Source organism: Ochotona princeps, chromosome 7, assembly GCF_030435755.1.
Source record: "Ochotona princeps isolate mOchPri1 chromosome 7, mOchPri1.hap1, whole genome shotgun sequence".
Classification (NCBI taxonomy): domain Eukaryota; kingdom Metazoa; phylum Chordata; class Mammalia; order Lagomorpha; family Ochotonidae; genus Ochotona; species Ochotona princeps.
Window position 1 is genome coordinate 10,414,574 of NC_080838.1, and position 19,391 is coordinate 10,433,964.

The window sequence follows — 19,391 nt, forward strand, 5'->3', positions numbered from 1 at the left end:
CAAAAGCATCCGCCACAACAGATGGAAGTATGCACTGGATATTGCTTCCTGAACACCCCAGATAGTGGATTGTCAAAATCTCCCCTTTCACATTCTTACCAAACAGTTGAATCCAACTTTCCTGAAAGATTTAGGGACAGACACCTTAGACTTTAAGTCACTTCCAGGCTGAGGATAATGGAGGCCTCTTGGTATGCTCATCCTAAATTCCTGGCCATCGCCATGTCTCTTGCAACTCTTACGAAAGATCCTCAGAAATACCTGTGAGACCAAATGGGGGTAGCCTCCTTCTGTCATCTCCCTCTGCCTGTTGAACCAGATTGACTCATAACTGTCCCCCATCCTGAGCTGTTGTTCAATAACCACCAAAGAAGCTGAGGCAAAATATCTTGAGCAGTTACTTTTTTTCATTCTTGAAGAACCATTTCAACACAAAGTGTTTTTTAATGATCTTATTTATTTGAAAGATAGAGTGATAGAGTCAGGGGTTTACTCTCCAAATGACCACAATGGTCAGGGCTGGGCCAGGTTGAAGCCAAGAGGCCAGAATGGATGCAGTTATGGGCCCAAGCACTTGGATCATCTTTCTACTTTCCCAGGAATATTTACTGGTATCTGAATGGGAATGGAGCAGTTGGGTTTGGAATTGGAGCCAGCATTCTAACATGGAATGCCAGTGTCTCAAGTGACAGGTTAACCCAGTATGCCACATCACAGGCCCCACAAAATGATTTTCTTCCCCTAGCAATCTTTGGACCAATCTTTTCCTAATTCTAAAATGAGGCAACTACAAAAGTAAAAATTCTAACAATTTCATGTTAATTTCTTATGTGTATCGTATTTCAGAGACTGGATTCACATACAGGAGAGCTAAAGAATATCTTAAAACCAAGGAGAACTTTGATGGAAGTTGACTGCATTTGGTTTCTTTAGTCTTAGCTTCACCAGCTGTTGTCCCTTTCCTACCAAGGCTTCAGGTCCTGTAGGTCAGCCCTTCCATGACTTACGTTTATTTTTTTTTCCTTTAACCAACACAGTAGGAGGCCTCCCCTTGAGGTTTCTGACGTTAAAAATACCTTGGACCTTGTGACTAAACACAAAGCAGTGAACAATGCTAGTTTTGTTTTCAATCCATAAACCCTTACTGTCCCTGGCCTTCCCCTCCCCTGAAAGTTTCTGGACCACACTTAGGAACCCTGTACTGTGCCTTATCCTGACACCTGCTCCCAAACACCCTGCACATGGACATTGACTTCTCTGGCCACGTTCCCTCTGGTCCAAGCCGGGGGCAGATTTCTGCTGAGTCACCATTGGAAGGTTTGAGTGACAGGGCTCCTTTGTAAGCTGCAGCAAGGGGTTCTTAGTTATGCTTTTGTCCATGTAGTTAGCTACATATTCCTCCCCGATGCTAAGAAGTCTGTTTCCCACTTTGAATCTTCTTCAACAAACTTATCACCTTCAGATGAACTCTACTCCTCAGGATTCAGTCTTCCTCACAGAGGAGACCATAGTGCCCTTGTAGACAGTTGTCAAATGTCATTTGTGGGGCAGTTGTTTAGCACAATGCAATGCCTGCACTCTATATAAGAGTACCTAGCATCAGATCCCCCCTTCACTCCCATTCACAGCCTCCTGCTGCTGTGCACCCTTAGAGGCAACAGGTGGTAGCTGAAGTCCTTCATCCCTCCCATCAACGTGGGAGACCTAGCCTCAGTGTGGCCTGTGCCTGGCTCTTCTGAGCATTTGCAGAGTGAATCAAATGAGTAGAAGAGACTGCTCTGTCTGTCTGTGTCTCTTGCTTTCAAATCAAAGAAATGAGTTAATAATTTCAAAAAGTGTGAAATGTGTATATAATTTATTAAGACTTTTCCTATGAAGCTTTTAAAAAATTTTTGGATGAAGTTGATTAGTACTTCCTCTGTGCTTTCCAAGCCTATGTCATAGCACTCATCACATTTTATTACAGTTACTTGTTTATACGTAGTACTTGCCAAGCAATCTTGAACATCTCAGAAATAGTATTGTTCTTTCGTCTTTGTGCCCAGAACACTTATTACAGTAAGTGCTTAATAAATACTTATTAACAAATGAGTGAATGAATGTATGCATTGACTAACTTTGCCTCATACCATGAAGCTGAAGTTAGCGAAAACAAAACAGAAATCCATGTTTGGATATGCAGTTGTTGAAAACCAAATGCATTTCACTTTCCAACCAGTCCTGCAACGAAGATTCTACATATGTATTTTGATAATGTTCTAGTATAGTGGTTTTTTTTTTTCCTATCCCTGCACTAAGAAGGTACAGTTTCACAAAAAAAAAAAAATTGAATCTCTTGATCCTAATGTTGACTTACACAGTATGATCTGGCGGCTTCTCCGGTGTGATAATGTATTGCAGAAGAAGTTTAGCATGTCTCTTCACTACTTGATAAGGAATTTTAATGATGTTTGGACTTCTTGACAATGCTGTTTTAACTATTCTGTGGCACCAGTATAAAAGAATGGGGCATTGAGATGACTGCTCCTGGGAAGATAAAGATACTACATTGATCCTGCATTGAGTTCAAGGTGAAGGAAGTTAAGCTGACCTAGAGTAAAGGGCTAGAGAAATGAGCCCCAGCCCCCCAAATCAGTGTGAGAAAGCAAGGATAAGCGGGGATGGTAAACAAATCCAAGAGCAGGAAAGGGTAGAGATGTAATTGAGAAGCTTGGTGAGTGCAAACCACAGAGGCTATCGACTGAAGTAGTTTCCAGAATAGTTGTAATCCATGGGCAGAGTCAGGAATATGTGTTGATTTCAGGGGGGAACTCCCCGACTGACAGAAATGGGTAGCACGTGTGAAGGTGACTGGGGAAGTAGAGTGGTGGCAAAGCATGTGGTGCTGAAGGCTACCAACGCAAAAACAGTCTTCTAGGCCTTCTCCCAGTTAAGAGAGAGCACTCTGTATCAAGGAGACGCTGCCAGGCATTAACCATCCATGGTTAAAAAAAAATGCCCAGATAACAGGAGAGTGTGACACTGCATTCCTGGTTGAAGTATGTCTAGAAATTCCTTCACCTTGGAGTCATGGTGAATTATACCCTTACATTAGCTACGTGCGATGTTACTGCACATGGGACCGAGAAGGCTCTAGAAGATGAGAAATGGGCTGTAAATTGGAGGGTGTGTACCTCCAGATGGTGTCAGCTGGAAGCTGGTTACCAGGAGCTAACCAGCCACCCAGCTGAAGGAAGTGTCTGTTGAGGGGAGGCCCCATTTCATCACAGGAACAAATACTCTTTTTCATGGACGGCTATTAAGGAAGCTTATTGTATAAGGCGCAGCTTGAATTTTCATGTGAGCGTGAATGTTGAAATCATCATTACTCATTTTTTTATAGGTGTTATAGCATACAGGATACACACTTGTCAGTCAGTACAACGCCCTTTGGGAGTGGCAGAGAACCTGGCCATCCTTGTGAATTATAAACTTGCTGTTATGGCTATATTCAACATTGAATGTGTCTACAGTGGGCTGTGTGCATGCACCATGGTGGTTATAAATTGTGTTTTTAGGTGAAGTGTAGGCATCTCAGAAATGAAATGTAAGTTTTAAAGGAATTAATAAAATTAATTTCTTCTAATACTAATAGCTTTTTTTAGGAATTTTGTACAGAATCCACTTTCCTTTAAAGCTTGTGGGGCAAGGTCAATCCTCCATTGAAAAAGAAGGCCTAGTTCTTGGCTCCAGATCTCTGCTTCCATAAAGAAAACAGGCAGGTGTTTCCGTATTTCAAGCACTTTCTCTTAGGAAATATAAGAAATGCATATTTTTGTATGAAATATGTGAAATGTTGCAGACGAAAATGAATTTCTTGTTATGCTCAGTTAACTTTCCAGTTGATGATTCCTGCTATTAAGGAAACTAACTTTAGGAGCATAACAAATTAGCATGCTTCTTATTTCAGTTCTCTGATTGTTTCTTACATAGTCAAGGGATTTCATGATCTTTCTAGCTTACTCTTCTTGTTTTTAACAGCTTCCTTGGTATAGACTGGTGGTTCTCAACAAGGGGTGATTTTTACCACCCAGGAGAGAGATTCGGCAGTCTGAAAACATTTTTGGTTGTCGTAGCTGAGGGCTGAACATGCCACTGAATGGTCTACATCATGCAAGACAGTCCTTTCCTCCTCCTTTCTGCCTGTCTCTCCCTCTCTCCCCCTCCCTCTCCCTCTTCCATTCCATCCCTTCCCAAGAACCCTGTTTCCGGGGTTGTCTCTGCCTCTTCCTCCTTCTCAAGCCTCATTCAGAAGCTATGCATTGGTAGTTCTCAATTTCACAGTATAGGAAAGAGCATGTCATGGGATGTGCTAAACATGAAGATGACCAGCCTCCACGTGTCATCTCCTGACCTGTGGACCTCAGGCAGCTGATGATTCTGCATCCTGCAGAAGCCCCCAGGGTGGTTTTCAGGGAGGTGGTCTGGAGACCAAGAGTTTAAAGAGTAGAACAATAAGCCATAATCCTCGTTTTCGTGATGTCTGGCCGTAAGTTTGTCTTTGTTTTCTAGACCCTTTATCATATGAACTGCTCAGTTATGTACTGTTAATTCTTATAAGCCCTTCAAGTATGCACAACCTTTGGTAATTATTTTGTACTTTTGGAAGTAAACAAATGAAAATGGGGTTATAGACAAAGAAATGAATTCATTATGATAGTATTTGGTCCTTATAAGGTATCTCAAGTGGCTGGTTAGTGTATCTTAGAGAATTTTCCCTGAACTTTGTAATATGATTTTATCATCTTTTTTGCAATATAATATATGTGTTCCCCATGAAAACTAGTTAGTTTGATAGTGGCTCCCTATAGTTACCAGCTTAAAATTGTGTTGTTAAGTCTATAAACCAAGTGAGGAAAACAGGAATCATTGTCTGTAGAAGATGATACTGTATAACCAGTTGATGTAAATGATATGATATGAAGGATTATCTCCCCAGAGAGATCAGGCTCTGCCTTGACCCTTCTGGCAAGATATGTGGTAAGGGTAGATACACAGGCATATACATCAATTTATCCAAATGCTGCTAGGAACTTAGGAAAGCTACATTTTTATGCCATCATCATTACCTGTCTTCAGGGGCTTCAGCTGGTGTGTAATGTTGCATTAGTTTATTGATTCCAAGTCACAGGACTTTGATGGGTCCACAACCATTACTCAAAGCTTTCTTGACCATTGTGATTAGATTCGTTAATGACAACTATTGAGTCATTTATTGAGGCATAGCTTTGGGCATATTGTCAACAAATCCTAGATGTTCTTCTACATAGGTGAGTGAGGTCCCTGCCACACAAACTCTGGCTGTCTGCTAACCAGTTCACCAACAATCATAGGAAACTTTATCATCCAGTTTTGGTGACTCCTCATAATTCTGAAGGAAGTACTTTTTTTAAGCTGGGACCTCATTTTGAAGGTTTTCGTTTATACCGAATTAAATAGATATTGGCTGCCAGGTTGCCTTGGAGGTATCTTCCTTTACCCCCTGCTGCCATCAAAATTTTCATCATATGCCTCTAATCTGTGGCAAAGAAATCCAAATAAATGTCTTATGAGCAATTATATCTGAACACATTTCTCTAAACCCTTCCCCCACCCAGCTCAGGAAATTCCGGTGCTGATACTACTAACAGGCCACTAAACTGGAGTTGATGAGGCCCAGCACATCACCAACACTACCAGCTGGAATCTTTGGCAAGTCGACTCCTCTTTCTGGCACTGCAGTTCCTCAGAGCTAAAATGGGATTAAACAGGCTGCTCTGTGTTGTCCCTTCTGATTCTAGAAGGTGGAGTCTTGGAGGCCTCTCACAATTTGGGTCCTAAAATCTTGAATTCATGATAGTCATTTGGGGCAAGAGAAGAGGATAGCTTTTCTCTGCCTCCTCCACTCCCTTCCAAGCATGAGAATCACCAGGAGCAGCAGCAATTCCCATCCCTTCACCCACCAATTAGAGCCCATATTTCTGTATCTCAGTCAGGGCTCCTCCTTGGGCCCTACGACTAGGGATGGTGTCTGACTCTGTTCTGAATTCCATGCCTACAGGATGATTCTTCCATGAAGTTAAGGAGTCAGCAGCCTCTTTGCTTTCGTTTTCCCCTCTTCTGTCTTTTCTGGACTCTGTCAGGGTTTGAAGGGCCCACCCGCTTGGTTGCTGCCCAGCCATGGAAATCAGTATCAAGACTATCTGACCACTGTGGGACCCTCTGCTTCTGCACTTGGTCAAGACTGTTTTTGTTAATGGGCCAATGCTGTGTTCAGTCTGAGCAGCAGTTGTTTCAGAGGCAGAACAGCCTAGTTCATTGGGTTTTAGGGTAAATCCTGACATCCTTCCGGCTTCTCTTCATAGATTAGGGAGTGCTGACTGTAGTCAGCCCACAAAGGAATCAAATCAGTTGTGTCAGTGTGATGCATTCATTCATTTGTTTAGTTGCTCTCTTCTTCCCTTTGACCGTTAAGTCCTGGTTTGCTAAATCCATACTGACTTAGCATGTAAACATGACCTACTGTGTACCATACAGGAAGATAGAGTCCAAACAAATACACACTAAGTAAACCATTGTTTTTGCACAGTCTGGTGGCCTTTTTCCACCATGGTTACATATGTGAGCGGAGACTATACGCGACAGAGAAATCCTAACCCTGTGATAACTTCAATGTACCATTCTAGTACAGTTATAGGTTTGTGTCACCCATTCAGATATGGAGATTTTTTAATAGTTGTCTAGGAATTAAAAACTGTATTTTACAAGTTATGTAACTTTGAACCACAGCGTCCACTTGAAAGCCCTGGAATGAAGTTGGCCTTAATCCAAGCACGGCATCAGTGAAGAACTGCATCCCAGTCAAGGACTCTGTTCTTAAGTGACAGCCAGGGCCCACCATGTGAAACCAAGAGCGGCTTGCTCTAACACTAACAAAGCCATCAGTGAAAACCGTCCATCAGGCAACAGGTGGGAGTAGCAGAATCCCCATATCCTGACTTTCTTTTTTTATTAAATGAAGGAAAACATACCTTGGCAACATAAGCAGACTGTTAGGAAGCAAATGTCCAACAGTTTGAGAAAAGAAGCAAAAACAATGTTTAATTTCCTCACTGTCAATGTAATGTTACTTTAAAAGAATTACTAACAGCAACATAAATGTGAATTGTGACCCTCCCACAAAAAAAAAAAAATGACCAGCTGTTCAGACAGTTCGGCTGTGTCATGCTTCCTGAAGCAGAGGCAGCGAACACTTTGCAAAGCGCTCTTCAGAGCAGCTCCCTGGTGTCTGTCAAGTCTGCTCCTCAACCTATATGTGAACAAAACCTGCAGCTGGCGCAGAAGCACTAACCATCCAAGGCCCTCTGATGTTAATGTTCTCCTAAAGCCGATGCTCTCCAGCGACTTGGCATTCGATGAAGAACTTAGACTCTGTCTGGGACCTTGGTCCTTCTTTGGTTGCAGTGGAAGAGTTGAAGGATACAGAGAAGAATGCTTGTAAAGTGAAAATGGAAAGCATCATTCTTTTAAAGAAGCTTTTGTTCACCCTGCTGTGCTGAATTGGGCTCTGGGAGAGTCAGGAAAGCTCTGGAATTTACACTTTGGCAGAATACCAAATGAGAAAACCGAAGCAGGCCTTGCAAGCAGAGCTGGGCAGGGCAGGCCCTGAGTGTCCCCAAGCCCAGCGTGGCTGTGGTAGCCACCAGGTCGGGAGCAGTGCAGGAGAGCCGCCAGAACAAGACACCATGAAAGGGCCTCAGACGCTGCAGGCCTGACCCTGGGTGCAAGGGGAAGCTGGCATGCAGACACAAGAAGCAACTGCTAGAGACTGTCTCCAAAAGGCCATTTGGTTTGGCTCCACTTTATCTGGGAGTTTCCAGACCCATGCTGCCTGTATCCTGAAGAGAACCCAGCCTAGAAAAATAACCTTTTTTTTTTCAAATACACGCATCATTGGCCACTATTCATTTTTAATTTAGGCCCATTCTGATAATATCAGTAGAATAAAATGTGGAGTCATGTTTACTTAAAATGCATAAAAGCTGTAAACATTAGCATTTGTTTTTTCTTTCCCAGGGCCTTTTTAATTCCCTCTCTGCCCCGACTTAAGTGGCATCCTGTTAACTCATTAATGTGTACTTGTTGTGCTCCTCTCTCTCTGTATCAGTGGTGGCTTCTAACAGGATTTTTAAAACTCTGCGTGGCTTCTTTGCCTTGGATTGGAGAATGCTCATAGGAAGAGAATGCTGAGTAGTCATATTCCAAAACACGGACTAGTTTCTATTTTAGACCAGCTGCAAACGCTACATTTTTTTGTCATTTCAAAAGATTATTATTTTCTGTTTGGTTATCTGACTTATGAGATCTTACCAAGAAATTTCAATAATTTTCCATCCTTCAGTTATAATCTCAATATTGATCATCTCAAGTATACTTCACATTTTACATTTCATGGGAATAATGTCAAGATTTACTTGTGAGTTGATTAAAATTAAGGTGGGTTTTTTTAGTAGGCTGTGCTGTTAGGTAACAGTCTTTGACAAAATTTAAATTATGAGTTTTGAGTAATTATTCCACAGAAAGAATACTGAATTAAGAGGGAAGAAATGTTTTCAATTAAATCAGTAACAGATAAAACTGCTTTCCCCGTCTGTATATTTTTTTTTATTCTTTACTAATTCTTTTTACATCAGATTTCTGAAGTTGAATTGGGGTAACTCCCTCCATTGCCATTGAAGTCTCAGATGCGTCCGATGTGGAAGATGACTGGGTGCCATGAGGGGCCCACAGTGTGAGACCACTGCAGTGAAATGGCGACAGATGCCTGGCAGGCCATCAGAATCACTGAACTGGGCCAGGACAGTGCCTTGGTGTTAAGTGCTCTCTGAGTACTTGTTAAGGAATCTCCTACTGCAGTTCTTACAAAGCACTACTACGTGGCGTGAATTTCCCTCCCTTGTCTGTGTTCAGTAAACTCAGGTTTTTAGGTATCACATTTGCTGAAGGCAGAACCAGCAGGAGATGACTTCCAATGTAAAGAGAGGGTGCACAGGTCCCCTTCCTGGGGGATCCAACTTCTGCCTAAGTCTGTTGAGGATGGTGCTAGAACCTGGGGAGTCCCAGGGAATTTGGCAGAGTGCTGTCACCTGTTTCCAGGTCACTGCCTTGGTTCCTCTTTCTCTTGCCCTGTTTACTCTGTGACCTTGCTGGAACAATAATGCTTCTTCATAAAACATTTTTAATGAGTCTATTTACCTTACATACCCAAGGAGATCATACTTTGATGCAATAAAACTCTCCACTCAAACACAGGCCAAAGAGGCAGCCCTTGCACCTGTTAAAGAATTAACTTTTTAACTGAGGGAGGGCCCTCTGACTGGGTGGCCATACCTATCGCGGCACTAATTTTTTTATTATTATTATTTTATTTTAAGCATCTGTAAAACTACTTGAAGCTTATCTTGTTTTGTTTTGTTTTGCACGAACTCAAGTACCCTGCTTCGGCATAATTATTCCCAGAATATATCATACATGGAGAATCTGTGTTTTCCAAAGAATGACTTCATTGAAAAGATGTGTTTGAAGAAATCAACTGGCAGTTGCAATGAAATCTTTTTTAATCAAAAGTAGTCAGTTCTCTCCCACTACCCAAGTAAATTCTACTTTCTGTGCCAACTGGCAAATTTGAGACCTGCCACCTTAGATTTCTCCTTCGTTTGGGATTAATGCATGAAAATATGGAGCAAAGGCCAAGGCCTGGGTTGTGATGATGGCAGTCGCTACAAGTGCACAGGGATTGACTCTGCCACCAGGAAATTAGGAAAGAAAGCTTCCTGTTTGTGGGTTCAGGTTGTGGTTACACACTTCCTGTTTAAAAGGCTGATTTGTCGATGGAGGTGACCCAATAGGGACCTTATAGATAACTAGGAGTAGTCATCTGGCCTCAGATCCCCTCTCACCCTTGTGACCGCCTGATTGCATGGCATCTGCAGGTGCAGTGTGAATTGTCTGTTGTGGTTGCCCGTGTCATTACAGTGAGACACTTCCTGCTGGCTCTAACCACCACAATAACCATTGAGTGCCAGTCTTGTTGCTTTTACAAATCACTTTCCTCTCTGTACAGTGGCGATAACACAGCACCGACCTCACCAGGGTACTTATGAAGCTTAATGGGATAGCATTTTTAAAAGATGCTGAGTTAGTGTTTGGCATAAAAAATACTCCCTTATTGATAGCTCTTGACTATCTCCCCAAGAAAAAAATTAGGTGATCCCACACCAAAAAGAAACCAGTGAGTACATTTTTTTAAAAATATGTATTTATTTATTTGATAGACTTATGGAGAGGGAGGGAGTGACAGAGCGAAAGAGAGAGAGAAAGAGAGAACGAACTTGCATCTGCTTGTTTACTCCCCGGATGGCCTCAAAAGGCAGAGCTGGGCCAGGCTGAAGCCAGGAGGTTCTGCATCTCCCACATGCATAACAGGCCCTAACACTCGTGCCATCTTCTGCTTTTCCCAGGCCATTAGCAGGGAGCTGGACCAAAAGAAGAGCAGCCTGGACTTGAACTAGTGCCCTTATGGGATGATGCCCTCACAGGTTGTCACAACACTCACCACTTGAGATTGCATTTTAAGTAGAGATCTGAGCATGCAGTCCTGTTCCTTATAAAGATGAAGGTACTTAAGTTTGTTTTTAAAAGATTTGCTTAATTGTTTAAAAAAGACAGAGTGACATTGAGGGAGAGAAACAGAACAGAGTTCACTCTCCAGATGCCCAGTCAGGACTGGGCCAGGACGAAATGGAACCCAGAGCTCTACCCAAATCTCCCACATGGTGTCCAGGACCACAGTACCTGAGCTAGCATCTGCTTCCCACGTGCGTTCACAAAGTGCTAGATCAAAATGGAATAGCCAGGACTCAAACCAGGCACTCCAATTTGGAATGCCATCATCCCAAATTGGCATTACTTGCTACACCACTAAACCAGCCTCAAGGATTCGTTCTTAAAAAGAAAAGAGAAAGGAGTGGGAAAGGGACCATACAGGATTTTAGGTGGGGTTTTTTTTCCCCAATGGTGCCAGACATTCTTTTAAGCATGCAATCTGAGATCACAGTGTTTATCCTTTATTTATATTTAGGAAAACTATTTCTGAAATTTTCTCCTACCACACTGAGAAGCGTACGGGATGTATTCTAGTTTACAGACAAATGTGAGCCAGAGATACTCCTTGCAGATAAATATAATGCTGTACAGTACCTTTTTCTTTAAGATTTATTTTATTTTTATTGGAAAGTAAGATATACACAGAGGAGACGAGACAGAGAGGAAGAGCTTCTGTCTGATGATTCACTCCACAAGTGGCCGCAATGGCCAGAGCTGAGCTGATGCAGAGCCAAGTGCCAGGAACCAGGAGCCTCTTCCGGGTCTCCCACACGGGTGCAGGATCCCAATGCATTGGGCCATCCTTGACTGCTTTCCCAGGCCACAGGAGGGAGCTGGATGGGAAGCAGGGCTGCTGGGATTAGAACTGGTGCCCATATGAGATCCAAGTGCATGTAAGGTGCCACTAAGTTACAGTGCCAGGCCCTCTACAGGACCTTAAAGGATCTCACTTCCACCTAGAACTCGAGAGGAAGTTCTAACATCCTAAGTGAATCCCACCTTCTGCCTTTTTTGTTGCTGTTAAATTTTTATTTTGGATTTTTTTAATTTTGTGGTACAATTTCATATAGACTGATATTCCCCACCAAACTCCCACCCCCAGATTTTCACCATCTTGCTACAACAGCATAGTCTTTCATGGCTCCTTCTGCCTCTTAAACCTTTGCTGTCTTATCTTCACCTCTCAGCTATAGCCTAATTTCCCTAATGTGCATCAGTTCAGCTTCACGATGAGACCCCTACAGCAGGATTCAGATCCTGTTATTCAATACCACATTGATCACAAGACACATGATTTTCTGTATAATAGGTAGATAGTAGATTTTGCTATGTGATTGGTAAATATGTTCTGCAATAATAGAAATTGAAGTATTGCTTTGTAGAATATGACTCTATGGGTCAATTTAAAACATAAAAATTTAATACATGGGGATCTACTAATTGGAAATGTCTACAGTGGTTAAAGGTGAGGTTTACATTTGCTTGCCCATGTTTATTATATGTAATAAAATCAATAATTCATGTTAATTTGTTAACTTATACACATTAAACTGAGCACACGTAAAGGTGCATTTAAGCATACCCTGTTTTCCACCTTGTTCACCTCTCTCACAGCATTTGTAAACAATTGAAATGCCACTTCCATGTAATTATTTGAGCAGTTGGTTATTCATGAGGGCAGTTTGCGCTTGGACCCTGACCCCTAGTGTGTAGTATCTTCAAATCAGTTTAGATGCTCTGTTTTCTATTAGTATAAATTGGGGCAGTTTTGCTTGCCAGCCAGTTAAACTTGTGGAAAGATAACATTCCCACTTGTTCTCAGGGCACAAAAACACTCACAGTTGTCCCCTAGCTGTCAGAGTTATGTATCCTTTGACAATAAAAAGACAGGGAAAAGTCATGTACAGGAAGCACAATCAGGGTCATTGGCCCGCAGTCAATGCCCCATGTAGGAGAGTGGTGAGAAGTGTCCTGTTAGAACAGGGCTTAGGGAGTGAGGAATTGCTGAGACTGTTCTGTAGGCTGTAAGTACAGTTGGTCTGTGGACAAAATTACGTTTGGCATGTGAACAGAGACAAAATTTTTAATATAATCCCAGTATGACCTCATCTGATGAAAAGATTGAATTCAAAGAGATTATGGAAAAGGGTGAATACATTTATTTTTGGTACAACAACCTTTTTTAAAAAAAAAAATTCAGATTTACAGATAGAAGGGGATACAGAAAGAAAGATCCTCCGGCCCCTGGTTCACTCCCCAAGTAGCTGCATCTGAAGCCAGGAATCAGCAGCTCTCACACGGGTGCAGGGTCCCAAGGCTTTGGGTCATCTCGACTGCTTTCCCAGGCCACAAGCAGGGAGCTGGGTGGGAAGTGGAGCTGCCGGGATTAGAACCGGTGCCCAGGTTGGTTCCTGGCAGATGCAAGGAGAGGATTTAGCCACTAGGCTATCACAGGGGCCTGGTGGGACAACTTTTGAAAGTTTTGCCTACCTGAGGTCTTCAAAAAGTTTATGGAAAACACACTTGATGAAAATGGCTATGCATGCATTTCAAATTTTTCAAACCAATATAAATTCATTTGAATTCCATTCTCCATAAACTCTAAAAATTAAAGTTTTAAAACATGGCATGAAAAAAATTTCTAATGAGAGAATTCTCACTTTAATTTTTTTCTGTGAAAAGTGATTTTTAAAAACTCCATTTTATTCTGGATGCCAATCCTTTATTCCACAGAGGGATAAAAAATGTTCTAATTACCATTTCTAAGACTGAACAGTCTTCAAGTGATGCAAGCAAGTAGTAGGGGAATCCTTTCATCATCAAACTGTGGGATGCAAGAATAATACCACTCCTAGCCAGCCATCCCTTCTCACCAGTGGTTTGTCCAAGGGACAGGCAGCAGGCCCTATCAGCCTTCAGGAGGGCAGAAAACAGGCAGCAGGAACTCTCACTAGGGAGTGTGTCAAAGCCTTGGCAAACCCTGGGATGTCATTGGGAAGGTTCACCATTTGTTTGGGTTCTCCTTGCTTCTGCTTTACTTATGAGTCAGAACGAGAAGCAGGCTCCTCCATGCCAGGCTCTTCTGGAGCGGCTCATGGAAAATCTCTCTGGAGTTCTGTCCTCCATCAGTGTCAAGGAAAGGTGACTGCTGCCACAGTGGGAATGAGTAAGGACTTGGAGCCCTGAGGACTGCCACTAAGCACGTGCTGTAAGCTAGGGCAAGTAACACGCATCTTTCCAGTTAGTTGAGGTCAGACTGGGATAGGGACAGTCACATTCATGTACCCTAAACAGAGAGAGAGGAGAGAGAACGAGCAAGCGCTACAGTCGCTGGGAGCTGAGAAATGGTGTGTGGCTCTGGTGACCTGGAAGCATGAAGTCTCCAAATTCAGTGACCATTAACACCATGTTAGTTCAGCAAGGTGCTAAATAATAATAAACCCCACCATTTATGTCCACTGAAGTCATGACTCATGGAAACAATTAGTTTCCTCATTGTATATCTGGATTCAAAACTTTCAATTATCTTAAAGTCTAAAAATAATAAAAGTTAGAGAAAACCCTGTCCTAGATACAAATGCTTGCCCTGGTATATACTTACTCAGCAACCTTGAACAAGCACATGAGCTTTTGTGGTTTAATTTTTCTCCCCTGTAAAGTGGAATAGTGCCTGACCATAGAGTCATTCATGGTGAACAGTGGAATGATCAAACCATATAGAAGTACTTTGAACTCTGCCCGGAACATCCGTGCTCAGTCAGTTTAACGTACTGTTGGTTACTTGAGATACGGCATCTTAAGACCAGTGACTCCATATCCGATGGTTATGTAGTAGAAATTTTGAGAAGGAATAATAGTTAACAATTCAGAAATGTTAGCTGAAAATCTCAGAGACTTGTCTATATTTCCTACAGTGAAGCAAGTGAATAGTTTGTGATGTAGTGGCCAGTTAAAATTTTTCAAAATCTTAAAATGAAATAATGTATCCAACATTGAGCCTGAACAAACTTCGTGGGAAGTAGGTATTGGAACAGTATACAGTGTTGAAGCGTTTTAGAAAGCTTACTTTGTGTAGCTATCTGCCTTGGATAAATATGCTTGAGAAGCTGCACATTGAAAAATATTTATTACCTGGAATTCCTCAAATAAATATGGATGAATACTCAGTTCCACATACATTCACAAAAGTCACATTAAATTTAGCTCAAATGTTAAACATGATACTGATCGTCTACTTACCAGGCTATGCAGTAGACCACCACCTACTTCACCACTAGAGAAAATAAATATTATTCTTTGTGGTATTTCATTGCATTGACCTTAAATAAGTCATAAGAATAAACACAGCGTATAGGCCTGAAGCTTAAAACCAAGATGAATTTTACAGTTAACTTACAATCTAATACCGCTTTTAATAAAATTGGAAATTGTCACCCCTGGCTGTTTCTAGTCAATCTGATTATGGTTTTCTCACAGGTAGTCTGATAAAGACTAAGAACATTTTAATGAACTAAAATGTTTTTAAAATAATTTGTACAACTATAAGAAAAAAGTAATGTTGAAATCGTATAAAATATTAGTGCTTTTAATCATGCCACCATGGTTTTATTATCTCCACTTAGCGTTGGAGGGGGGAACCATCTCCCCATTTTTCAGATGACTCTCTTCAGGCTTAGAGAACAGTTTATATAGCGTTAAGGTAGTTCTAGGTATCTGACGGTCCAGATGACTAGTTAATGGTATGGAGGAATTTCTCAAGATCTTTTGGAGTCTTCCGTTGACCAGGATTTTGGATGACTTTCGAGTGTCTATTCTGTTTCTCCTAGTTGTTAAGGTACCCTGCCAACTACTTTTTCTTTTGTTCATCTGCTCAGTCCTCCACCAGTACCATATCTTGATTATTTCTACTATTTCAGAAATAGAAATTGTCAGCTATTTCCCATTATCATAGATGAATGTGATGCATCTGCTTTTCATTAAAATAAGTCTCAAATCAGATTTTCCCACAGAGCACTGGTTTGAATTCCAGCCGCTCTACTTCGAGTGCAGCTTCCTTGCCAACGGCCTAGTGCTTAGGCCTCTGTACGCTCGTGACATGCCTGGACGAGGTGCCTGGCTCCCAGCCGGGGCCACCCATCTCTGTGGCTATTTGGGGAGTGAGCCAACAGATAAAAGATGTCTGTCCCTCCTTCTTTGTGATTCTATCAAGTCAAATAAATAAACCTTCAAAAAAATCAGATTTTTCTGTGTTAGATTTTTCATTTATGGGAGAAGCTGTACATTGTTGATTATTTAAATTTGTTTTGTCAATTTTAAATACCTTAAGACAGGACCTACATCTTGTCCATCTCTTGAGCTCAATTCCAATATGTAATAGATGTTGTGGCAGATATATTTGTTGTTGGTAATGACTTTTATTTGAATCCTTAGTTTTTCTGTGAGGAATGTGATAAATATTAATGAATATAATTGTAAACATGAAGGATTTTTTTAATCCAGTTAATTGGCATGGCATAGCAGTAGTTGATGTTAAATTTGTAACCTGTAAATTAGTCACATATGTCAGGAATGAGTGGAATGTAGCTGATCTTCAAGAATTTTTAAGCACATTGAAGTTACAGTTGCAAAGTAAGTTATTCTTAAAATGCTAAGCTCAGTGTGGCACTTCTGAGCTTTCTTTTCTTTCCATTCATTCATTCATTCACTCGCTTATCTTCCAGATTACCTATTTTCATCCAACTCTTCTCATTTGTTAGCATATGAAATAATTTAGCTCTTTTTTAAGGCTTGTTTATTTTTATTAGAAAAGCAGATTTACAAAGAAGAAGAGAGATTTCTCATCTGTTGTTTCACTCCCCAGATGGCTGCAACGGCCAGAGCTGAGCCAAACTGAAGTCAGGAGCTTCTTCTGGATCTCCCACATGGGTTCATGGACCCGAGTACTTGGGCCATCGTCTGCTACTTTTCCAGGCCATAAGCAGGGAGCTGGATCGGAAGGGGAGCAGCCAGGACACAAACTGGCATCCGTATGGATTGCTGGTGCTTAATAGAGGAGGTTTAGCCTATTGAGCCACAGTGTCAGCCCCTGAAGTAATTTAGCTTTGGACTCTTCTGCACAGATATTCACTGCATGATCTTGGAAAGGTCTCCTTTCTTTTTTCTTTTTTTAAGATCTGTGTTTTCATTTGAAAGATAGTGTGACAGAAAGAGAGTATCTACTAGTGCACTCCCCACATGGTCACCCAGGTCTGAACCAGACCAGAGGCAGGGTCAGGAACTCCATGATAGTTTGCTGCGTGGGTAGCAGGGGCACAGGTACGCACTGGCTTCTGCTACCTTCCCAGGCACATTGGCAGGGAACTGGATGAGAAGCAGAACACCTTAAGTGTCAAACCAGCACCCCAATGTAGGATTCCACAGGACACAAGCCAGTTTCACCCATTGTGCCGTAACACTGGCTCCTCACACAGATGTCAAAACTTCCCTGGTGCCAGCCTTTGTTTTTTTTCTAGAATGAAAATCATGACAGTATCTGTTCAAAAAAAAAAAAAAAAACCCTGTTGAACTGGTTAATTATATCAAGCATTGAGAACACTGGCTAGTATTAGTAAACATTCGATTTCAGCCCTTTCGTGTGTGTTATGGCTGCTATGTATCTGCACCACAGTACGGTTGTTTGATCTGTTTGCTAGCTTTCCCTGTGCTCAGCTGTACTCCTGTTGGATTTTCCCAACATCCAAAGTAACAACAATGTCTGTTTTCTCTTACAAAAAAAATGCCCCTGATGGCATGATTATTGCTCTTTCGGGGCAAAGGATGCTCGAACCTGTCAGTGTTTGTAATTTATCTCACAGGAAACGTAAATATTCCAAAGATAATTTTATTTGCTTCTGTCCTCTGATTATCTTTTCGCAGCACGGAAGTCCAAGAAGCTGGGCAAGTTAAAAGGCCTGCACGAGGAGCAGCCGCAGCAGCCCCCTCCGCCGCCGCCTCCTCAGAGCCCCGAGGAAGGGACCACATACATCGCCCCTGCCAAGGAGCCCTCGGTCAACACCGCGCTTGTTCCGCAGCTCTCCACCATCACTCGAGCTCTCACACCTTCCCCTGTCATGATCCTTGAAAACATTGAACCTGAAATTGTGTATGCTGGCTACGACAGCTCCAAACCAGACACTGCTGAAAATCTGCTCTCCACGCTAAACCGCTTGGCTGGCAAACAGATGATTCAAGTGGTGAAGTGGGCGAAAGTACTTCCGGGTAAGCACACCTCTCCCTGCCCTGTCCGCAGCCTGCCCCACGCCAGGCAGGGCCACAGAGCACCCCATCGGACAGTGCACTTGGAGTTAGCTTCCTATTAAGTCCCAGTTGCAAAATTTTTAAATCAATCATCCAGCTCAGGATGTGTGAAAAACTCTATGTTCTCATCAATTCTGAGAGTGTGAGAGTTGAAAACTCTATTATGAATATAACAGACATTTTTAAAAATGTCTTTATGCATGTAAGTATGCATGTATGTATGTAAAAGAATTACTGAGAAAGAAAAGCGAGACAGAGAAAGAGCTTCCATCCTCTGTTTCACAACCCCAGATGGCTCCAATGGCCAGGGCGGAGTTAGGAACCAGGAGCTTCATCTAGTTCTTGCCTATGGGCAAAGCACTTGGGCCACCTTCCGCTGCTCTTCCCCAGCCATTAGCAGGGGACTGGATTGGAAGCAGAGCAACCGGGACACAAGCTGGTATGCAAATGGGATGCCAGCCTCTCAGGTGGAAACTTCACTGGCTACACCACAACGCTGGCCCATCCCAGGACATTTCGTATGTTAATGGATGACTTGGAAATTTTCATCCTGAAAGGATCAATCAAGAAAAAAAAAATATCATACTTGTGAAAGCATGCAATCAAATTCACAGAACTCTAGTATGAATTTGCCCTGGCAGATCACCTTGTGATCCTTGTGGGTGAATTTAAAACAAAACACCAACAGGCCCAGGCAATGGTGTGTGCTCTGTAAATGAGTGTGGAAGTGAAGGGTGTCTCTGAAAGGCGGCTGTTGGGGACTGACTTAAGACACTTCCTCCTAGAACGTGCTTAAATGCTAAGCGTGTTTCTGTGATTAATTGTTCTGTTCTTCAGGATTTAAAAACTTGCCTCTTGAGGACCAAATTACCCTAATCCAGTATTCTTGGATGTGTCTATCATCATTTGCCTTGAGCTGGAGATCGTACAAACATACAAACAGCCAATTTCTCTATTTTGCGCCAGACCTCGTGTTTAATGAGTAAGTACCTATTAATTAGCCTTCATAAAACACACTGCACAGTTATTTGTTACGCATTTTTATCATTTCTAAACAGGCAGACGCCTTTGAAAGAATCTACTGATACGGGCATTTCTGTAAGAGTTAAAAATCTTTATATTTTTAAGAGCCTAAAAATGACTTTTTGCGACTTTATGATAAATATATATATATATACACACACACACACATATGTGTAGATCTGTGTATATAAATCCCCACTAATAGTTTGTAGGAATTGTCCCAAAAGAAAGATGATCCAGTTGGCTCTGAAAGTCTACTGGTACAAAGCCACAATTAATAGGAAGCAGTCCTTTTTTCGTATCTCCTCCAGTTGGAAAGACTGTCTAATGTCTGGGAAATGTGAATGTATAGAGTGCCAGTTTTTGCGAGAAGCATATAATGCATCTTT

General features: G+C 41.9%; 1 protein-coding gene across 1 annotated transcript in view; it reads left to right on the forward strand.

The window, feature by feature from the left end:
- The window catches only part of NR3C2 (nuclear receptor subfamily 3 group C member 2), a 339,034-nt gene that overhangs the window by 254,369 nt on the left and 65,274 nt on the right, over window positions 1-19,391 (forward strand). Inside the window, exons 5-6 of the mRNA XM_058666787.1 lie at window positions 17,599-17,940; window positions 18,817-18,961. Of these exons, the coding sequence (XP_058522770.1) occupies window positions 17,599-17,940; window positions 18,817-18,961 (487 nt within the window). The remainder of the gene's footprint in view (window positions 1-17,598; window positions 17,941-18,816; window positions 18,962-19,391) is intronic.